At 46.6% G+C, this 18883-nt stretch overlaps 1 protein-coding gene across 1 annotated transcript in view; it reads right to left on the bottom strand.

Moving 5' to 3' along the window:
* FANK1 (fibronectin type III and ankyrin repeat domains 1) overlaps positions 1-18883 on the bottom strand; it is a 103705-nt gene that overhangs the window by 21003 nt on the left and 63819 nt on the right. The window contains 1 exon segment of the mRNA XM_053910030.1: positions 4991-5168. Within this exon segment, the coding sequence (XP_053766005.1) occupies positions 4991-5168 (178 nt within the window).

Below are 18883 nucleotides of genomic sequence, written 5' to 3'. Positions count from 1 at the left end.
GCCGGCGGCCGTACTCCACAAGGACCGCAGCCCAGCCGCGGGGGGGACTAGCAGAGGCCGCGCAGCAAGCCTGTGGGAGAAGCACAACTTCCCACGGCCCAGGCGCGGTACCTAAACAGACAAAACAATCTAGCAGAAAGCATAACGCACGCCCGTATTTTCGTTATCAGTCAATAAGCAAATATTTGACACAGCAGCTCAGCAAACATGGAACGTGAGGAACAAGATCCCAGGGGCGTCTGGGCGGCTCAGTCGGTTAAGCATCTGACTTTTGATTTCGGCTCAGGTCACGATCTCACGGTTTGTGGGTTCAAGCTCTGTGCTGGGCTCTGCACTGAGCCGGAGCCTGCTTGGGATTCCTCTCCCTCTCTTTCTCTGCCCCTCCCCTACTCGTGTTGTCTCTGTCTAGAAAGAAAAGAAAAGAGAAAGGAAAAGAAAAGAAAAAAAGGAGGAAGGAAGGAAGAGAGGAAGGAAGGAAGGAAGGAAGGAAGGAAGGAAGGAAGGGAGGGAGGGAGGGAGGGAGGGAGGGAGGGAGAGGGGAGGGAGGAAAAGAAAAAAAGGAAAGAAAAAAGAAAAGAAACCAAATACTGGAACACCTAAGGACTCAGTTGCCAGACTTGCCGTTTCTCTATGCTCCCCCCACCCCACCCCAGCTCCAATCCAGCCTCCTGTTGGCGACTCTGAAATTCATTTCTGTAGCCCTGACCCTCCCGCAGCCCCATCTCCCCCAGCTGCTCCGATGTCTCCACCTCCAGCCCATGTCCCAAATGAGCTCTGCTCCTCCCCGTCTTCCCATCTTTGTTATTTGAGTTGCCCGGGCCCAACGCCTCAGTGCCACCAGCAGAAGACTGGATCACTGTTCCCCAATATTCGGTGCCCTCCCGAGGGTTCCGTAACCCTGTCCTGCTGAACCCAGACACAGCTGTAGGATCTGCTTCGAGCAATGAAGCAGAAGCAGGAGTGAAACGTGTCATTCTGGATGGAAGCTTCCAGAAACAGCGTGCCCTGGCCTCTGCCCGCCGCCACAGTGACTGTCAACAGTCAGGCAGAGGCAGCTCCGTCAGCCCAGGCGGATGTGGGAGAAGGACAGCGTGGAAGGGAGCCACGGCCGACACAGTGGGGATTTCGTGCGGGGAAATTAACTGTTGTCCAAAGCACAGAGGTTCTGAGGTTTCACGCCGCACAGCTCTCCTGTCCCGGAGGCGCAGACACAGCTTCAGCCCCCTGGGAGCCGCTCCTTCCTTCCCATGTCGTATCTGAGCCACCAGCAAAGACTTCTAGTCTGTCTTTAGAACCATCCTGAGTTCAACCGCTGCTCACACTCTGTTCCATCAACCCCCCACCTCACTTAGGGCAAGAGCACCTCCCCGAAGCCTGTTCCCGCCTCAGCAGCCAGGGTGATCGTCGGAAAGCATCTGCCAGGCCGCCGCTCCTCAGATTAATGGTCTCCGCTGGCTTCCCCGTCTCTCGGGGTAGAAGCCACAGCTCTGTCCGGCCCACGGACCCCGGTGACTACCTGCCATCGTCTCGCTGACCTCGTGCTACGTGGCTCTCCTCACTCCCTGCGCTCCTCAGTGTTCCTGGAACGTACGTACCAGGCACAGGCCCATCTCATTTGCTGTTTCCTTTGCCTGGAATGTTCTTTCAGATCCTCGCAAGGCTCCAGACATCCCTCCCTTCTTACCCGGATGTTACCTTCTCAGGGAAGCCTTCTTTACCTCTGCTCCAAACCCCCAACTTCCCCTATGCTTTTTCTCCCTGCACTTATCACCATCTGACCTACCCTCTATTTTCACTTCTGTCTCTTATTTATTGTTTTTCTGAGCATGAGGGAGGACATGGTGTCTCTCTGTTCAGTGCGCATCCCCAGCATCCAGAACGATGTCTGGCCCACAACAGATACTCATTAATACACGCTGACTGACTGAATGAAATACATGATAACCATGAATGAATGATTCATGAACAAAATGCACAGCTGCCATAGGAATTTAGAGGGGTAGACAATAGCCTAGTAAAGAGTTGTTCAGTCCAGGTTGAGTCTGACCGCGGGGAAGAAAGGGAGGGGCAGGGAGATTGGTCCGATCAGGGAAAACGGCTGACCACGCATGCAGGAGAAGTCAAGGCCTATTCAAAGGACAGTAAACAGATCTCACTGGAAGATTCGTGCTCAGAAACGAGAGACAACCAGAAAGGCAGGTTCAGGGCCAACTGTGAAAGGCATCGTCTGAAGAGCTGGACCTTCATCCTTCCAGAAATGGAGACTCCGCGGAAGGGAATTTGAAAAAAGGAAAATTAACAAAGCTAACCTAGCAAGACAGAAGGGAAGGATAAAAGGCCAGAAGAAAGGGCAAGAGGCCAGTGCCGTCAGCAAATGTGCTAGATGGTCGTAGGACCTGGAGACGAATGGTCCAGGAGATAGAGCTGGCACCCTCATGGGGGGGGAAGTGCCACAGTATCATCAGGGGAAGCAGGGGCGGGGTGGGGGAGCATCTGCAAAGGGAGATCTCAGAAAACTGGGTGACTGGCTGTGAGGACAGCCCACGCCAAAGAGGACACCAGCACTGGCTGGCCGTGAACGAGAACGGACACTGGCAAGTCAAAAAGAAGTTCTCACATCCATCATTCCAAGGTCAGATATTCGAAACCGCTTTTTCAAAGTCCGGCCTTGCCAGTTTTAAGGACACCGAGAGAAAGTGTAATGGACCAAAGAGGTCAGGATTAACACAGTCTGATTCTGCCACCTAGCGGCAAGCTCTGGCATCAGTTCTCCGAGGGAAGGCAAGCATTTCAGAAGGCTCTCGGGGGTGGCGGTCGGAAGGCCTCGCTGTGAGCTCCGCAACGTCAGGACCTCGTCCGGGTGAATCCCGCAGCCAGACAGCACTCAGGTCCCCGGGGGGAAACAGACACCTCCGCCTGGAAACCAGGGCGCGTGGCTGCGGTCTCGTTGGGGACATTCTCTACCTGGCCACCCCACAGGGGAGACGAGAGCAAGTGGAGGCATATCCAGTAGGGCCCCACTTGCCCAAGTGCAAGTGTGTGTGAGGGAAATGGGGTGGGGGTGGGGGGGGGAGGGGATGAAGTCTTTTCCCTTCTCCATACGAATCACTTCTAATATCAGAATTCATGCTTTTAGGGGCGCCTGGGTGGCTCAGTCGGTCGAGCGTCTGACTTCAGCTCAGGTCAGGATCTCACGGTTCGTGAGTTCGAGCCCCGCGTCGGGCTCTGTGCGGACAGCTCGGAGCCTGGAGCCCGCTTCGGATTCTGTGTCTCCCTCTCTCCCTGCCCCTCCCCGACTCGCACTCTGTGTTGCTCTCAAAAATAAACATTAAAAAAAGAATTCATGCTTTTAGATGGAAACTACCTGATAGAGAATAACACACGACCTGACATAATTAAAAGAACATTTTTAAGTAGTCGGGCGAAGAATTATTTTCAGATTAACTGCATTTCAGATAAATGCGTCTGGGGGTTGTTTTCTGGGATGTTTTTTCGGTTGTTTTTTTGGGGGGGTTGTTTTATTTTTGTTTTAGGGACAAAGAATTGTTCATTAAATCTCGGGGCTATCATCACTCAGGGCAGTGGAAGGCTCTGTGAATACCTCGCATGCTCATGATGCCACCTTGAGGAAAGGCCGGCAACATGCTGGAGCCAGTCTGTCCCTTCACCAGGCCAGTGCCAGCATCCTGGCTGTGAGGCTGTGCTCAAGTTTCCCATAGCGTTAGCCCCGGGGAAACGGGCCAGAGATACACGGGATCTTCCTGTGTTACTGCTTATGACCGGATACGAAATCTACAATGACCTCAAAATTCATTTCAGTTCCAGACCCTATTATTATCTCATGTTTGGTATACCTAACATAGTCATTTTGCAAGTGGCAAAGCTGTCAAAGGAATAAGAGTTGAAATGCAGACTAAGAAAAAAAGGACTTCCTGATTGCCCCCAAGGATGTTCATTTACTAACTCGTGCGACAGATATTTAGAGCACCCACTGTGTGTCAGGGCTCTACTGCCTAGGAACTGGGGGACAGGGTGTTAAGCAAGCAGAAATCTTTCCTGCCTCTCATGGAGTTTAAATACTGGTGGGGAGACAAAATGAACGTGCAAACTGGACAAGGCCAGCAGAGCCAAATGTCGTAAGACACAAGCAATCAAGTCCTGACAGAGGGGATGCCTGGGTGGAAGGACCGCCACTTTGGATGACCTTTGGGGAGGGGACACTTGACCTGACGTTTGCGTGGTGTGAAGGAACCAGCCATACGAGAACAGAAGGAAATGCCTTCAAAGAAAAGGTAACGAGAAAGGCCCTGACCCGGGAACCGGCATGGCCTGGAAAGAGCGAACAAAGGACAGCGATGTGACAGGTGGTCCAGAAGGCATCCAGGGTAGACCTGGGGGCCCAGCCGCCATCTCCAAACCCAGCGGCCTGACGGCACCTCCTCTCAGATTCTCTTGATTCTGTCTCTACGTTTCAGAGTTTTAAAATATACCATTAGGATATTACAGAGGCCGAAGAAGCTCTCAAAGGTATAGGAGGTTTAATTTCAAAGTTGGTGCTAACACTTATCTTCCAAAAATTGTAATTCCCAAAAGCACAAATTCGTGCTTCTATAATTCACAAAAGTCGTGCAGATGGTGTGACTCGTTCTCTTCTTTCATTTGAAAATGAATCCTTTTAAAATAGGAGTAGAATCAAGCCTCTCTCTTTTTATTAGTTTTTATTGACTTTTTTAAGACAGAGGCACACAAGCAGGGGAGGGGCAGAGAGAGGGAGACAGAGGATCCAAAGCAGGCTCTGTGCTGACAGCAGAGAACCCGACGCGGGGCTCGAACTCACGAACCGTGAGATCATGACCTGAGCCTAAGTCAGACGCTTAACCAACTGAGCCACCCAGGCGCCCCAAAACAAGTCCTTTTAGAAATGATAGAAACCATTCCAGCTCATCAGGAAATCGTAACAAAACGTTAAGCAATTTAACACTGCACCTACGTATAAATGATACCGTAAGTGTGCGTTTTGGGGTCTTCTTCCTCGATCGAGAACCTGAACCACTGCTCTTGAGGTCCCTGCCGTTTTGCTTTCTTTTCCAGATCCCAGTATAATTCAATGCTGTGATGAGTCACTCTGCCCACAACAGGTGGATGAGGCTTTGAGGATGGTGTGATTTCTAAAAAAAGAATGATACAGAATTTCAGGACTCCATTTCCGGAAGGACCAGAGATCCTCTGAGTACGTTATAGCTGCTCAGAGATCAGACTGTTTTCCCACACATCAAGCACACGTGTGAGTATCTCCCCCCTCCCCCACCCCGCCCCCCTGCCCTGCTTGGAGAACATCTGAAAAGCTTAAGCGACAGAAAATTCAGGTGATGTTAGTGAGCTACCCCACACCTGAACGAGTAGATAGTACCGTTACCCATCAACACCATATTTCACTTACGGACCTTTCCACGATGATGGTTAACATACCAGACTAATTAGGTTGCTTTTGAGCTAATGAAACTCAGTATGCCGCTATAATCCATCAGTGAAATGGCCGGTTAACAGAGCCGATAGAAAAATATACCTGGTCCAAGTATCTGTAGCACAGATGACAAAGGATTGGTATCTATTCTATACAAACAGCTCTTACAAACGAACCAAAGGGAAAACCCAACCGCTAATAACGAACCAGGCAACAGATGAGCTGTGCACCAAAAAATGTCAAAAACAAACAGCTAGCATAATGTCCAAAACAGACATTCATATTCCCTACTGGCCACATGACAACGGTGTATAACTTTATATCCAGTCAGACACTCAAGAAGACCTATCATAACTACTGGTGGTGACAATGCAAGGAGGGGACACTCTCACACATTGGTGGTTGAGAAATAGGAATTCTAGTCTTTTTAGGAAGCAATATGGCAGCATGTATTAAAATTAAAAAGACATGTAAGCCTTCTCTCCAGCCATCCCACGCCTGCAGAAATCAAAGCACAGAGGGACACCTATTCGAGGGCATTAAGTGCTACAGTTTTTAGCAGCTTACAGCAAAAGAGAGACAGAGAGAGATGACCCATTACTAAGGGAACAAATAAATGATGACGTGTCCATAGCGTGGAATGTAATATGGCCTTTACAAAAGGAGTTAGTTCTATACTACATGCCTTGAGAGGATTTCCAGAAGGTATTCCCGAACGAGAAAGCAAGAGGCAGAGAAAAACACAGACTATCCCATTGCTATGAAAGATGACAAGGGGCCCAGCACACACCAGGTTGGTCAGGGTTCGGTGGTTGTGTTTCATGTTAGCTTCACCCACTCGGGCGAGACTGTTAAATTCTTGGAGGGCTGGGTTCTTAAACTCCTTCTAAGACCTCTGCCCATCCTGCGGGGCCTTTCGGGCTTCCAAAGTATCACTGATTTCGCACACTTGTTATTAAGAAAAGATTTTTGCTTCCCTTAAGCCAGTCCTCGGGTAGCTGGCCCACCACCGGCTCCGCAGACCCGGGGGGCCTCCTGGCAGCGTGGCCCTCGTTGAGGAAGGCAGGGCTGCCCTGGCCTTGCCTGCTCCAGGCCAGGAAGACAACACCACTGTCCTTTACTTCCCAGAGATACTCTCGGGGGCAGCCTGCAAGCTCACGTTTCTTGACTTCATTTTCCTAATATTTATTAAAAGCATGGCATGGTGGAATGGGATAAACCTGGGTTTAAGTTCATGCTCTGAAACGGTCAAAAACACAGTGTTCTTGTGATGACTAAATAACACACTAAGTAGCTCAAGAGGGGCACCTGGGTGGCTCAGTCGGCTAAGCGTCCGACTTTGGCCCAGGTCATGATCTCACTGTTCGTGAGTTCGAGCCCCCCATCAGGCTCACTGCTGTCAGTGCGGAGCCCGCTTCAGACCCTCTGTCCCCCACGCCCTCTTCCCCTCCCCCGCTTGCTCGCTTACTCTCTCAAAAATAAACATTTTTTTTAAAAAAGGGAAGTGGCTGCATAAATTCCGGCGTACTTCGTCCAATGAAATCCTCCACGGCACCTGAAAGAAACTAGTGCTACATGTGACACACGTAAACCTCAGTGAGTGGAAAACACAAGCTTAAAGGACACACTACGTTCTACCGCTTATGTTAGTGTTTAGAACACTAGATATCATCTATGAATACGCACATGTGCATAAAAGTTAAATACGTGGATGGGAAGAATGCCTACCACCTGGGTAGAGTTACCTCGAAGCTGGGGAAGGGACAGAGCTGTGATGGGGAGGGGACACTTACCTCTACATTTGTAGGGTTTCAGTTCTTTGAGAATCTAAGACATATTTGGCAAAACGCCTGCGTTTTAAACCTATATGGTATATGGGGGGGGTACAATTTTCAATAACTTTGAAATGTCTGCAATATTAAAAAGTATAAAAATGATAAACGTTACTCTTACGGGGCTCCGGGCTTCCTTAGAAAAATCTATTTCAATGTTAACATACTAACTAGTATGTTAGTATCTGTGGGGAAAGGAACACACACCCTCCACATGCCAGCCAATGGCCCTTCTGTATTAGCATCTCATTTAATCCCAGCAACGCCGCCTGACATATCCTGAAGACTCGCACCTGAGGTTAGGACACCATTGTTGAGTAATTTTTTTTTTTTTTCTTTCCAGAACCTTCTAAAACCATCCAAAGACCAGGACTGACAGGCTGTTATGGATAACCCCCCAAATAAGTAGAAGCCACATAATACTTCTATTCCAAAGAAGCCCAGCTTAGAATCCCACTAAAAATCAAGATTTTGGGGTGAGAAACCCCAAATGAACACCAAATTTCGAAATGGAAAAACCAAATGGCTCGCCACAAATTGACAGGAGGAATAAAAAGAGAATATTCCCAGTTACGCAAGCGAATCGTTGACACAGGCAAATAACCAGAGAGCTCCATCCAAGAGCTTAGCGCTGGCCACAGATGGTCAGACCTCTATCCCTGAGCTCGGCCCCAGGGCCACCAGACCTGGCAACATGCCCCCATCCGGCTACAGTCTCAGCACGAGCAGGACCCCCTACTATTCGCCAGCCCTCCCCCTGATCTGGCTCAGTGGAAAATGTGTGGTGTTTGAAAAAGTTGAGGGGCTGCCCCCTCTTGGGGGTAGGGGGGAGTGATCCAGACTTCACTGCCCCCACACGAATGCACGGCCATCGTAGCAGCAACGGGCTGCGATGGAGATGCCACTTTGCACCTGCTTTAGTTACCAGAACAGGGAAGATCCGTGCACCAACCAGTGGGGATATTCTAAGTCTTCCTCGCTTAACAATAAAAACTTTCCACGATGCAAATCTCAACCTGGGTAAGAGATGCTTTTGGCAGAAGGCGATTAATGCCAAACAGAACTCGGATGGTCAGGATACGAATGAGTGTTCTCGCCAGGTAAGACCTGAGGGTTTTTCAGGTGACCCAAAAATAAACAGCGGATGAGAGCAAGCTCGTTTTGGTCTTTGAACAACCTACAGTCATTTGACAAGGGACATTATATATACTTACACATTTATACATATATATTAATATACATACTTTATGTTTGTATTTTCCCTTTGATAAAGACTCTGGTATTTTTGTCATGACCTGATCATACACATATTTTAGGATATTGGCTTTAGGATCCTAAAATATGTATACGAACACGTCACTAGCCAAAGTGCAAACCATCAACACGCCAAGGGAACAGAGGCCTGGGTCAACACGGAGCCTGCATGAGAACTGTCAGAAATGGCAAGTGACGGGCCTGGTGGCTGGGAGAACAGCAAAAATTATACAGCGCTCATTCTGTGCCAGGCACTCTCATAGATGCTTTCCATATACTTATCTGTTTAAACTTCACTACAACTATATGGTACAAGGAATTTTAGTATTCTCATTATAAAGTATCTGAGCACAGGGGCGCCTGGGTGGCTCAGTTAAGCGTCCGACTTCGGCTCAGGTCATGATCTCGCGGTTTGTGAGTTCGAGCCCCGCGTTGGGCTCTGTGCTGACACCTCAGAGTCTGGAGCCTGCTTCGGATCCTGTGTCTCCCTGTCTCTCTGCCCCTCCCTCCCTCTCTTTCTCTCAAAAATAAATAAACATTAAAAAAAATTGTTTTTAAGTATCTGAGCACAGAGAAGTTAAAGAACTTGCCCACGTTCACACAGTAGTAATCGGCAGAATCAGGCAGTCTGGCTCAGGAGTCCCTTACTTACTTACTTACTTTATTTATTTATTTTGAGAGACAGAGAGAATGCAAACGGGGGGAGGGGCAGAGAGAGAGAAAGTACCAAGCAGGATTGGAGCTGTCAGTGCAGAGCCTGATGTGAGGCTTGAATTCAGGAGCTGTGAGATCATGACCTGAGCTGAAGTCAAGAGGCTGCTTAATCGGCTGAGCCACCCGGGCACCCAAGAGTCCCTAGCTTTCAACCCTATACCATACTGCCACTTGGGAGCAGAGACATAAAATGTAGAGCTGGGTGAATAATCTATTCGTTAGAGCTACAGATTTCTTCAAACCATTCTTCTATTTTTATGTTAACGCCAGCGTAATTGACAAACAGCGTTCTATTAGTTTCAGGCGTACAATGTAATGGTTCAACAATTCCAGAGATCATTCAGGCTCATCAGAAGTGTGCTCTCAGTCCCCTTCACCTATTTCACCCATCCCCCACCCACTTCCCCTCTGGTGACCACCATTTTGTTCTCTCTAGATAAGAGTATTTTGGGGGCATCTGGGCAGCTCAGTCGGTTAGCTTCCGACTCAAGTTCAAGCCCCGCATCGGGCTCTGGGCTGATGGTGCCGAGCCTGCTTGGGATCCTCTCTCTGCCCCTCCCGCATCTCTCTCTCAAAATAAATAAATCAACTTTACAAAAAAAACAAGTGTGTTTTGGTCAAACCATTCTTTTTAAATAAGGTTTCACTTGTGAACCAACTTGATCCCCCAGGAAATTTCAAAATTAGTAAGAAGAGTGGACGAGGGCAGGCGATCATTGTTTCAACGCAGCGCAGAGAGGGCGCACGGAGGAGGGAGAAGTAGGCCAGCCCCCTCCCAGCACCGGGGTCGGGAACTCGGTCCACGAAAAAGAACGTGGTCTAAGAAGAGCACAGGACCCGGAGTGGGCACCAAGACCAGAGGGAGGTTTGGCTGCGGTCCACCTTGACACCACACGTGTGGGAAGGAAGCCGGCCAGGGGCCTCTTTCCGTCCAGCACGAGATGTGGGGGTGGGGTGGGAGGAGGGCAGTAACAGGTGAAGAAGAGGTTATAGAACACGGGTTAAATAGTGAGACGACCCTATATGAATACTCGTACCAGGGCAAGGTGCACACATCCTACTGGAGAAACGTGCTGACCTGGGTTCACTACCAATACGTGGACAAGTTCCTCTAGGTTTACATTTGGTCACCCCACGCTTTACAGGGAACCGAGAATTGCACAGGGAGGGAAGCATATCTAGGACCACAGGCCCGGCTCACTCTACTCCAGGATTAACCTACCGGCGGTATGATAAGTAATCATCTTCCTGAAGGTGACTAAAATCAACATTTTTGAAAACCTCAAAAGCTCACCTTTTTGCGGTTTATTTAACCGGGATGTTCCTATCCACATTTGTATTTCTCTTCTACCATAAGAAACACTACTTGGGGAATTGTTCTTTATAAATTTTATAAAACGAACACACACACATTAAGAGACACAAGTTAGATGCTACTTTTTTATTATTTTAATTCCAGCATAGTTGGGATACAGTGTTAGATGCTACTTTTTATACAGAACTTTTAGGACTCTCTTCTTCTGGGGGCACCTGGCGGGGGGCTCAGTTGGTTAAGCATCCAACTCTCAGTTCTGGCTCAGATCATGATCTCACAGTTTGTGAGTTCGAGCCCCGCATCGGGCTCTGCGCTGACAGCATAGAGCACGGTTGGGATTCTTTATCTCTGCCCCTCCCCTGCTCGCACTCTCTCTCAAAATAACATTAAAAAAAAGAGAGAGAGCTCTTTTTCCTGATTAAGAGTATCAGATCTTTTAGAAGGTATTTTTGTTTAAGTCTGATAAACAGCGTCATTCTTTAAATTTTTTTAATATTTATTTACTTTTGAGAGAGAGAGACAGACAGAGGTGAGCAGGGGAGGCGCAGAAAGAGAGGGAGACACAGAATGTGAAGCAGGCTCCAGGCTCCGAGCTGTCAGCACAGAGCCCGGTGCAGGGCTCGAACCCCCCGAACCACGAGATCATGACCTGAGCCAAAGCTGGACGCTTAACCAACTGAGCCACCCAGGCACCCGCCAGGGTCAAAATCTAACCGATCACGTAATCTCACGTCACAATTTCAGGCTTAAACTTTAACTTTCCTAAAGATACCAACAAAGAAGGAAAGAAAAAACCCTACCTTCGACTTTGCGAGGTTCCCTTCGACAGCTGGTAGGTTCTTTCCATCGTGGCAAACTTATCTCACCTGAGAAGCTTCCCGACAGGGAACAGGCTGGTGGTTGCCAGAGGTCATGGGGCGGGGTGGGTAAAGGGGAGGAGAGGACAAACTTGCAGCTATAAGATAAGTCATGGAAATATAAGGCACCACACCGCGACCCCAGGAAGCAAGACCGTACTGCAACTTCCAAGTTGCTAAGAGTAGATCTTAAAAGTCCTCATCCCAGGAGGAAAAAAAAAAAAAATGATCTTTACCTACGTAGGGGGACGGATGTTAACTAGACTCACTGTGGGGATCACAAATATCGAATCAGTATGTTGTACACCCGAAACTAATGTTATAGGTCAATTACACCTTGATGAAAAGACAAAAGAGAAAAAAAAAAAAGGTTTTCCAAAATATGAAAAGGGAAAAAAACAAGGCAGACCGCCAAAGGACAGTTGTATGAGGATTTAGGTATGCGTTATGTGCCATAAATGCTCTTCGTAAGAAAGTCCTTATGCAAATCTGACAAATAAAACAATTTTATGCCCCTCCTGCCATTTGTCAAGTAATAAATAATATGAACATAAAATATAGAGGCCTTCATACACTGTCACCATTCAGTCCCTATGGCGGCATAAAATATGGCTCTCGAGCACACCAGAAATCCATTTTTAAAAGCTATCATTTACAAATTATAGGTTTTAACACAGAATACTGTAAAGTTTAAGTAAACCGCTGTACAGTATTAGGCCTTGGGATCCTAATTTTTTTTAGATATGGGTTGTAATAATACAACACAACATGAGGCGCCTGCGTAGCTCGAGTGGTTTAGCGCCCGATTTCAGCTCAGGTCACGATCTCACGGTTCACGAGTTGGAGCCCCGCGTGAGACTCTGTGCTGACAGCTCGGAGCCTGGAGCCTGCTTCGGATGCTGTGTCTCCCTCTCTCTCTGCCCCTCCCCCACTCAAGGTCTTTCTCCCTCTCTCTCAAAAATAAACATTTAAAAAAAGCTTTTAGTCATATAATGCGACAGAAATGTGCCAGCCCTATAAAAAGAAACTCACAAGATGAATTAGTAAAAACATCACATTATCTAGTATCCCAACGAGAGGCACATGGTAGTATTTTAAAAGGTATGGGGGGAGGGGGTGCACCTGGGTGGCTCAGTCAACCAAGCATCTAGCTTCGGCTCAGGTCATGGTCTCGTGGGTCATGAGTCGGAGCCCTGCATCGGGCTCTCTGCGGTCAGTGCGGAATCTGCTTCGGATCCTCTCCCTGCCCCTCCCCCGGTTCGTGCTCTTACTCTCTCTCTCGAAAATAAATGAACATTAAAATAAATAAATAAAAGGCTACAGAGAAAACCAGTGATCAGGGTCCATACTGGAATCGGCAAATTGTGATTAGTGGGATGGGCAGCAGAAAATGGTGGAGAAAACAGACAGGAGTATATTCACGGTAAATACAGAATACCATAAAAACGGAATGGTCATTTCCCTGTCCTTCCAAAGACACCTGCAAATTTACGGAGGTCAAGTTTCATTGACAAGGGACATCTGCAGCCTGGTCTCCGGTGGCAGATGGTTTGTAATGAAGATGACAGCACACTGAGGGGGACGCTATATAAAGAACGACTGTGGAGGCTGTCACCTCGAAGCAATTCATCATGGCTCGACCATATATTTATAGCAACCATGAATCAAAAACATATTCCAAATCAATACGACAAGGAGATCGTAATCATTTCTACACCCTGGATTTTAGAAGTTTCAAAAATGTGTGCCGTGAGCACATACCGAAGAAGGACTTTTCAATCAAATATCACAATAGCCACGTAGTGATGACTGTTTCTCCTTTAACTTAAAAATGAACTGTGACGGCCCAGATGAGCTTAGTTCTACCAAACTATCCTATTACTTTCATAAAATGGAATCTTACAAAACCCTAATAGATGAAAGGACCAAGGACAGAAGCAGAGAAATTTTAAAAATTATAACCACCAGTAAATACAGTTATGAAAATGTTCAAAAAGTTACTACTAATCAAAAAAGGGAAGGTCAAAAAAGCAAAAACAGACCCATGGGTCCAGAGAACTGACGGCTGCCAGAGGCGAGGGGGTAGACGGGCCGAGTGGGTGAAGGCGAGAGATCCAGGCTTCCAGTTATGGAAAGGATAAGTCACGGGAATAAAAGGCACAGCAGAGGGAATATAGCCAATGACCCAATGACGCTGCAACGGCATTTGTGGTGACAGCTGGGAGCTACACTCCTGATGAGCACAGCATAACGTATCAACTTGTCCCATCGCTAGGCTGTCCGCCCGAAACTAAGGTAACATTGTGGGTCAACGATACCTTCCATTAAAAAAAAAGAAGGGGGGGGGGATGTTACAATAACGAAGGTACCATTTTATTTATAAAATTTGACTTAAAAAAAAATGAAGTGTTAATACCCCTGCACTCTTTAAGACTGTGATAAAATTGGTTTACTTACAGATCGTGGATGGTCCTGTAAACGATGCTTTCACTAAAGCAATTTGGCCGTATTCAACAAGGATTATAAACCCCCCCGCCCCCCGTGACCCCTCTCCTAGAAACATGTGCAAAGAAAATAATCCAAAACCAAAAAATCAATTTGGAACCTCAAGTGTTTTTGTATCATGCGTGCTTTTTGCTTTATGTTGTAAAAATATAATAAAAAAATACATTCAAACACATACAAGAGTGGAAAGAAAGCCCAGTGCCCTCGCACCTGGCACCCAGCTTCGTCAATTATCAGCACGACCATGGCCGGTCTTATTTCGTGTGTGCTCCCACTTCTCTCCATCCCTGCCCTACACCTGGATTACTTAATAGCTACAATTTAATGAGCCCTCACTCTGTATCAGACCGTGTTCTAAGCAGTTTATAGATCGCATCTCATCTCCTGGATCGAGGATACTACCTATCACTTATTCTTTATAACAACCCTTTGAAATCCTAGAATTTCCCCCAGTTTACAAATGGACTGTGGATGGAGGTCACGTAACTTGCCAGGAAGGGCATCCAGGAAGCAGCAGAGGCAGGCTTTGAACCCAGGCCACACGACACCAGAGCCATGCCCCCTTAACCTCTCTAGAACCATCTACTACCTCCCTACATTTTTTTAAATAATTTTTTCATGTTTATTTATTTTTGAGAGAGAGAGACAGAGCACAAGCAGGGGTGGGGTGGAGAGAGAGGGGGACACAGAATCTGAAGCAGGCTCCAGGCTCGAGCTGTCAGCACAGAGCCCGATGCGGGGCTTGAACCCACGAACCGCGAGATCATGACCTGAGCCGAAGTCGGACGCTTAACCGACTAAGCCACCCAGGCACCCCCTCCCTACATTTAAATATACACACACATACCCAAATGAGAACATAAAAACCAAGAGAATCACCTTAGCATCATCGATAACAGTAAGAACCACAAACATTATCTAAATGTTCAAGAATATGAAATGCGTTGTATACACCGTGGTACATCATTTACCTGCAAGAAAACTTAGCCACTAAAAAGCCACATGGGAGAATATGACTAATGTCAGTATGTTTGCTATGCTCAGGGAAGAATACAGATTTGCAAAGACAAGGATTTTAATGATACAAAATATACAGATACATATACAGAAAAACTTAGAAAAATGAAAGGCAACTAGAGCAGAATTATGGCTGATTTGGGGGGTAAGTTTTATTGTCGTTACAGCACTGCATGTGGAAAAAAAAACACAAAATGCTATTGCACGTTTTCACTTACTCTTAATGAAAACAAAATTCAGTTAAGATCAACTATCAGCCTCGATTCTCTGTCCGTGAGCTTACATGTATATGAAGAAACAAGCCTGATAAAAGTAAGCCAGTAAGTCAATGCAGATGCTTCACAGCCTGAGACATTTCAATTACACTCCGGCTCAATTTATTGACCATTTTAGAGCCCAGCAGATTTTCTGGATTGCACTTACTTCTAAGGAATAAGTTTACTTTACATCCATTCACTCAGCATACTTGTGGGACACCTTCTACACCCCAATAGCACAAGCCTAACCCAGACGGAGGGGGGAGGATGCTGAGAGGAGGGACGCCAAACACACACAAACCATAGGTGGCAGGTGCATCTGGGGGGGGGGGGGGGAGAGGGAGTAACATGCTCTCGAGTGAGGTGTGAAGGGTCAGGGGGAGGGGGGCAATATAGCACAGCTTGTGGGCAGAGAAGACACCATGTACTAAGAGAAAATAATGTAGGGGCACCTGGGTGGCCCCGTCGGTTAAGTGTGTGACTCTTGGCTTCGGCTCAGGTCACGACGTCACGGTTCGTGAGTTCAAGCCCCACACGGCTCTGTGCCGACAGTGCAGAGCCTGCTTGAGATTCTCTCTGCCCCTCCCCTGCTCGCGCTCTCAAAAAAAAAAAAAAAAAAAAAGATCAATAATATGAAATGCAAACTGCTTAAAGCTGCTTCTCTCCACTTTGCTCATAAGCTTTCAGAGGGCAAAAGAGAAACCAAACAAAAATCAAAACTAAACAAACAACAACGAGACAAAACCTCCCAGAATAAGAATCAGGAACCACGGCTTCGTGTCCCGGCTCCACCACAGGTGTCCCTCCTCAGGAGAAGGGGGCTAGATACGGATGCCCACCTGCCTCCCTCTCGGGTTTCCTACGGAGAGAAAAACAACGTGAAATACCGAAAAGTGATTGAAAATGTAGAAGGGGCTTCCACATGAGACAGAGAGAATGCTTCTGAAAATGTTCACTTACTTTGTACTTTTTGCTAAGTGGAAACCTTGCTTGGATCCCATATGGGTCACAAGTAATAGACTAAATAGGAGAACTATTTCTTTGGCCTAATACCATCACTACGGTTTACTGCAGGCTTGCTCTGCGCAAGGCACTTAACCGGACGGCCGAGCTACGGTGGGTCTAAACGTCACCACGACCCGATGCTCCCTCTGCACAGGTGAGGAACAGAGAGGAAAAGACAGGATCTAAGAGGTAAAGCAGCTTATTCAAAGCCACGAACCTGGGATCTGGGGAGGAGTCTCAGCCCAGGTCTCTTAACTCCGAAGTCTGTGCTCCTCCCCACGTGCGGGACCGTGTGGCGCTCCAGAGCTTTTCGGTGGAGACGAATAATGAATCTTTGTAAAATCACAGTCTTCCCAAACCCAGTATGAGAAGTCAACTTGCTGTTTACGTTCTTTGGGCGCAGAGCATGCCCCTGAAGTCTCAGATACATTTAGAGTGCGACGGCAGGATATTTTTCAAATGGCGGGATATTTTAATAGTAGCAGTAGAAAAATCGTTCCCCACGCATCTGCTTAGCTTATGTGCTTTCAGAAAGCAGGCGTAGAATGCCAACGAAGTCTATTTCCCCCCCCCCCCCCCACCGACAAACAGAGAGAGCAATTAAAAGATTTCACAGCAATCGAATTTACGAAAATTGGAAATTGAAATCTGCTGATTGCAGACGAGGGAAATGGGAAAGGGATTTCTACCTCGGGACCTTATTCTGACAAATGCAAGGAACAGTGACCATTATTGTAATTAATGCCTGATTTGTGATTCTGGTTCTTCAGATCACCAGTTTCTTGGCTCCCACCCGGTGCCCATGGCCAAGATTCATAATCAGACACTTCACTGTATACGGTAACTAAGTCTGTTCACTGTTCAGCAAACAAAATTCAGAAGCAGCTGCTGCCACGGTTGTCCTTCCAAAGAGTCTCTCTCCTCCAATGTGTAAGAAACAGCTTGAAATAGATTTCCTTCCCCTCCCTTCACTTGTTACAAATGTACAGCTTTGATCTCAGCTTGAAGGCAAATAAATTTCTTGCATCCTCTTGGCCAGCCTCCAGCGTGGCTTTCCCCTTCCCCCTTCTACCCTCGCCAGCACCCTTCCTCAACATCTTTCCTTCTTCACACACCCCACCCCACCCCGACTCTTCCCTTAAATTTCAAAAAAATGCTTAGAAGATCTTGACTTGAAATTATCCTTCAACCACAAGCTTTTGCTTTCATTCACACCATCTTACTAGAGTATGCAAATGTAGATCCCCTTTCTAAACAGAGATTACAAAATTAACCCTGCCAATGAAAACTAGCACGTGTAAGCCTTCAAGCATAACCTCAATTAAAAGGCAAAATAGGGGCGCCTGAGTGGCTCAGTGGGTTAAGCATCTGACGCTTGATCTCTGCTCGGGTCATGATCTCACGGTTTGTGAGCTGGAGCCCTGCACTGGGCTCTGCACCAATAACGCAGAGCCTGCTTAGGACTCTCTCTCACTGCCCCTCCCCTGCTTGTGTTTTCTCTCTAAATAAGCAGACTTTTAAAATATAAATAAAGGAGCGCCTGAGTGGCTCAGCTGGGTGAGTGTCCCACTTCCGCTCGGGTCATGATCTCAGGGTTCGTGAGTTCGAGCCCCACATCCGGCTTGCTGCTATCAGCCTGTCAGTGCAAAGCCCACTTCAGATCCTCTGTCCCCCTCTCTCTCTGCCCCTCCCCACCTGCACTGTCTCTTTAAATAAACATTTTTAAAAAATTAATAGATAAAACATTTTTTTAAGAATGAATTTTTTTTAATGTTTATTTTTGAGGACAGAAAGAGCATGAGCAGGGGAGGGGCAGAGAGAAAGGGAGACACAGAATCCGAAGCGGGCTCTCTGAGCTGTCAGCACAGAGCCCGACACGGGGCTCGAACCCACAGACCTCGACGAGATCATGACCTGGGCTGAAGTCGGACACTTAATCGACTGAACTACCCAGATGCCCCAATAAAACATTTTTTTAAAGGCAAAGTAACATCCAGTCAAATGAGTTTTATAAAGTATGCCATACTGCCTTCAAAAAAACAAAAAGAAAAAGATAGTTATTCAGATATTGGAAATTTTTGAAAAGAATTCTCTGGATTAAGCACACTTTTTCCAAAAATGGTGATAGCATTTCTTTCTGATATAAAAGCAATACTTACTCATTGTTTAAAGAAAAAAGGCAATACAGAAATATTGAAACAGGAAATAAAATTACTATCATCTCCTCCCCACAGATGACCACTAGCAATTCAATGGAAATTCAAAGATTTCTTTAGTATGGATATATAAGATTTAAAAACATTTACTCTTTTGCATGTTTTCCCAACACCATTTGTTGAAGAGACTGTCTCTTTCCCAAAGGTTAGTCTTTCCTCCTTGGTCAAAGACCATATAATTGGGAGTTTATTGCTGGGTTTATCTATTCTGTTTTATTCTGTTCTATTGACCTACGTGTCTATTTTTATGCTAGTATACTGTTTTGATGACTACAGCTTTGTTATAGATAGATAGATAAATAGATATGGTATAGATATATATAGATATATATGTTACAGATTTTATATATATATATATATATATATATATATATATATATATATATATATATATGTCTGGAATTGGGATGCCTCCAGTTTTTTTATTTTTGAGACACAGAGAGAGAG

The sequence above is a fragment of the Panthera pardus genome, unplaced genomic scaffold (assembly GCF_024362965.1).
Source record: "Panthera pardus isolate Hobbes unplaced genomic scaffold, ASM2436296v1 HiC_scaffold_22, whole genome shotgun sequence".
NCBI classification, from domain to species: domain Eukaryota; kingdom Metazoa; phylum Chordata; class Mammalia; order Carnivora; family Felidae; genus Panthera; species Panthera pardus.
The sequence above is the reverse complement of the archived record's forward strand: the minus strand, read 5'-3'. Positions and strand labels throughout refer to the sequence as shown.